Source organism: Nicotiana tomentosiformis, chromosome 5 (genome assembly GCF_000390325.3).
Source record: "Nicotiana tomentosiformis chromosome 5, ASM39032v3, whole genome shotgun sequence".
Classification (NCBI taxonomy): domain Eukaryota; kingdom Viridiplantae; phylum Streptophyta; class Magnoliopsida; order Solanales; family Solanaceae; genus Nicotiana; species Nicotiana tomentosiformis.
Window position 1 is genome coordinate 6552896 of NC_090816.1, and position 3388 is coordinate 6556283.

Below are 3388 nucleotides of genomic sequence, written 5' to 3' on the forward strand. Positions count from 1 at the left end.
TCTTTGGGGGTGAGCGACATGAGGATCCTCAGGAATTTATTGATAGGTGCATGGACAAACTGACAACATGAGGATATTGGAGTCTCACGGGGTGGATTTTACTACCTTCCAGTTGGAGGGCAGAGCACGTAGGTGGTGGCAGTCTTATCTTCTTGGTAGACCAGCATATTCTCCTCCCATGACTTGGGACCAATTCACGCGCCTATTCTTGGACAAGTATATTCCACCCTCTCAGAGGGAAGAGCTGCGATTCCAGTTTGAGCAGCTCCAGTAGGGTCAGATGTCCGTGACTGATTATGAGGCGAGGTTTTCTAAGCTGTACCGCCATACACTCATGATACTCCCTGCTGAGGCGGAGCAGGTGCAGAGGTTTGCTGCGGGATTGCACTCAGTTATTCAGGCGAGTATGGCCCAAGGTGTGGAGATGGAGACATCCTACCGGTTAGTAGTGGAGATTGCTCGGAGGATCGAGGGCTATCGTCAGAGGGGTAGGGAGAAGATGCAGCAGGAAAAGAGGGTCCGTTACTCCGGGGAGTTCAGAGGTGCCCCAGCTGGGGGCAGAGGTCAGTTCAGGAGGGGTCAGCCCAGTAGTCCCCCATATCTAGCACCGCCGCCTCCACAAGGTGCTCCAGTGCGACCCTATTTCAGCGCTATGCCAGAGAGTTCATATCGCTCATCACTATTCAAGGTCTTTCTAGTGGGTACTTCGGTCATCAAGGTTCTTCTAGTGCTTACTTCAGTGCCATGCCAGAGAGTTCATATCACCCACCTGCTATTCAGGGTTCTTCTGATGGGTATTCAGGCCATCAGGGTCAGACTTCAGGGCAGCAGATCACCGCGCCGAGAGGTTGTTTTGAGTGCGGGGATCTTAGTCATGTGCGGAGGTTTTGCCCTAGGCTCCGGGGCAAAGCAGTGCAGCAGGGCCAACAACCCATGATTACAGCTCCAGTAGTCGTACCGACCGTCAGGCCGCTCAGAGGCGGAGGGCAGGCGGGTAGAGGCCGTTCCAGAGGCGGAGGCCAGCTAGGTGGCGCTCCAGCCAGATTTTATGCTTTTCCGGCCATGCTAGATGCAGAGGCCTTAGATGCCGTGATCACAGGTATTATCTCTGTCCGTGGCAGGGATGCTTCAGTATTATTTGATCCAGGATCTACCTATTCGTATGTGTCATCCTTGTTTGCTCATTTTCTGGATATTCCTCACGAGTCCTTAGGTACTCATGTGTGGTTACATTCTGTGGGTACGAGACTAGAGAGGATCTTCTGTTGCTTGGTATGGCCGATTTTGAGGTCATCTTGGGCATGAATTGGCTATCTCCATATCACGCCATACTTGATTGACATGCTAAGACTGTTACCTTAGCAATGTCAGAGTTGTCGAGGTTGGAGTGGAAGGGTTCATCTGTCAGTACATCTAGTCGGGTTATATCTTTTATGAAGGCTCGACACATGATCAAGAAGGGTTGCTTGGCTTATCTAGCCTATATTCGGGATACTACCGTAGAGTCTCTGACGATTGATTCAGTGCTAATAGTTCGGGAGTTCGGCGATGTGTTTCCCTCTGACCTCCCAGGTATGCTACCAGATCATGATATTAATTTCTGTATTGACTTGGCTCCAGGCACTCAGCCTATATCTATCCCATCGTACCGAATGGCTCCGAAAGAATTGAAGGAGTTGAAGGATAAGCTTGAGGAGTTGCTAGCAAAGGGGTTCGTCAGGCCGAGTGTATCACCTTGGGATGTACCAGTATTATTTGTGAAGAAGAAAGATGGGACTATGTGGATGTGCATTGATTACCGCCAGTTGAACAAAGTCACCATTAAGAACAAGTACCCATTGCCGCGTATTGATGATTTGTTTGACTAGTTGCAGGTTGCTAGGGTGTTTTCTAAGATTGACTTGAGATCGGAGTATCATCAGTTGAAGATTCGGGACTCAGATTTTCCGAAGATTGCCTTCCGTACTAGATATGGCCATTATGAGTTTCTAGTGATGTCCTTCGGCTTGACCAATGCCCCAGCGGTGTTTATGGATTTGATAAATAGGGTGTTCAGGCCTTATATTGATTCCTTTGTTATTGTCTTCATTGATGACATCTTTATTTACTCACGTACCATGGAGGAGCACGAGCGACATTTGAGGTTGGTGCTTCAGACCTTACGGGAACAGAAGCTATATGCTAAGTTCTCCAAGTGTGAGTTTTGGTTAGATTCTGTGGCATTCTTGGGGCATGTGGTATCAGGAGAGGGCATTAAGGTGGATCCCAAGAAGATCGACACAGTTCAGAGTTGGCCTCATCCTACTTCGGCGACTGAGATCAGGAGTTTCTTGGGGTTAGCAAGGTATTATTGCCGGTTCGTGGAGGGCTTCTCATCTGTTGCAACACCTTTGACTAGATTGACCCAGAAGGGTGCTCAGTTTCGTTGGTCCGATGATTGTGAGGCGAGCTTTCAGAAGCTCAAGACAGCTTTGACCATAGCACCAGTCCTTGTGTTGCCTTCCAATTCGGGGATGTATACTGTGTATTGCGACGTTTCACGCATTGGCTTAGGTTGTGTATTAATGCAGGAGGGGCGAGTTATTACATATGCTTCAAGTCAGTTGAAGCCTCATGAGAAGAATTATCATGTGCACGTATCTATATGGGGTATCATGCGAGGTTTACACTAATCATCACAGCTTGCAGCATTAGTTCAAGCAAAGGGATCTTAATTTGAGGCAACATAGATGGCTTGAGTTACTGAGGGATTATGACATAACCATTCTTTATCATCCGGGCAAGGCGAATATAGTCGCGGATGCCTTGAGATGGAAGGCAGAGAGTATGGGTTGCTTGACATTCATTTCAGAAGAGGAGAGGCCACTAGCCTTGGACATTCAGTCCCTGGCTAAAAGACTTGTGTGGTTGGATATTTCAGAGCCCAGCCGAGTTCTTGCTTCCGTCGTTGCCCAGTCTTCACTATTGGAGCAGATCAAGGCTTGATAGTTTGATGCTCTGCACCTATTGGTTCTCAGAGAGACGGTACTACAGGGTAGTGCCAAGGAGGTTTCTGTTGGCGAGGATGGTGTTCTGTGACGCCAGGGTCGTCTATGTGTTCCTAATGTCGATGGCCTGAGGGAGAGGATCCTAGAGGAGGTGCACATTTTGCGATATTCCATTCACCCATGTGCTACGAAGATGTATCGCGACCTGAGGCAATATTATTGGTGGCGGCGGATGAAGAAAGACATAGTTTAGTATGTAGCTAGATGCTTGAATTGCCAGCAGGTTATGTATGAGCACCAGAGGCCAGGAGGCCTACTCCAGCAGATGATTATACCCGAGTGGAAGTGGGAGCACATCACTATGGACTTCGTAGTTGGGTTGCTGCAGACTTTGTGGAAGT

At 48.6% G+C, this 3388-nt stretch overlaps 1 protein-coding gene across 1 annotated transcript; it reads left to right on the plus strand.

Moving 5' to 3' along the window:
* The first annotated feature begins 280 nt into the window (after nt 1–280).
* LOC138891878 (uncharacterized) lies at nt 281–2985 on the plus strand. The gene is made up of 5 exons (XM_070175560.1): nt 281–623; nt 719–1213; nt 1372–1572; nt 2554–2636; nt 2695–2985. Exons 1-5 carry the CDS (start codon nt 281–283, stop codon nt 2983–2985), a joined length of 1413 nt encoding a protein of 470 aa, XP_070031661.1.
* The last annotated feature ends 403 nt before the right edge of the window (nt 2986–3388 follow it).

Coding starts and splice junctions, on each gene's coding strand:
- LOC138891878 (XM_070175560.1), top strand. CDS start 281: ATGTCCGTGACTGATTATGAGGCGAGGTTTTCTAAGCTGTACCGCCAT. Junction 624..718: donor AGCACCGCCGCCTCCACAAG/GTGCTCCAGTGC, acceptor TCGGTCATCAAG/GTTCTTCTAGTGCTTACTTC. Junction 2,637..2,694: donor AGAAGAATTATCATGTGCAC/GTATCTATATGG, acceptor TTGCAGCATTAG/TTCAAGCAAAGGGATCTTAA.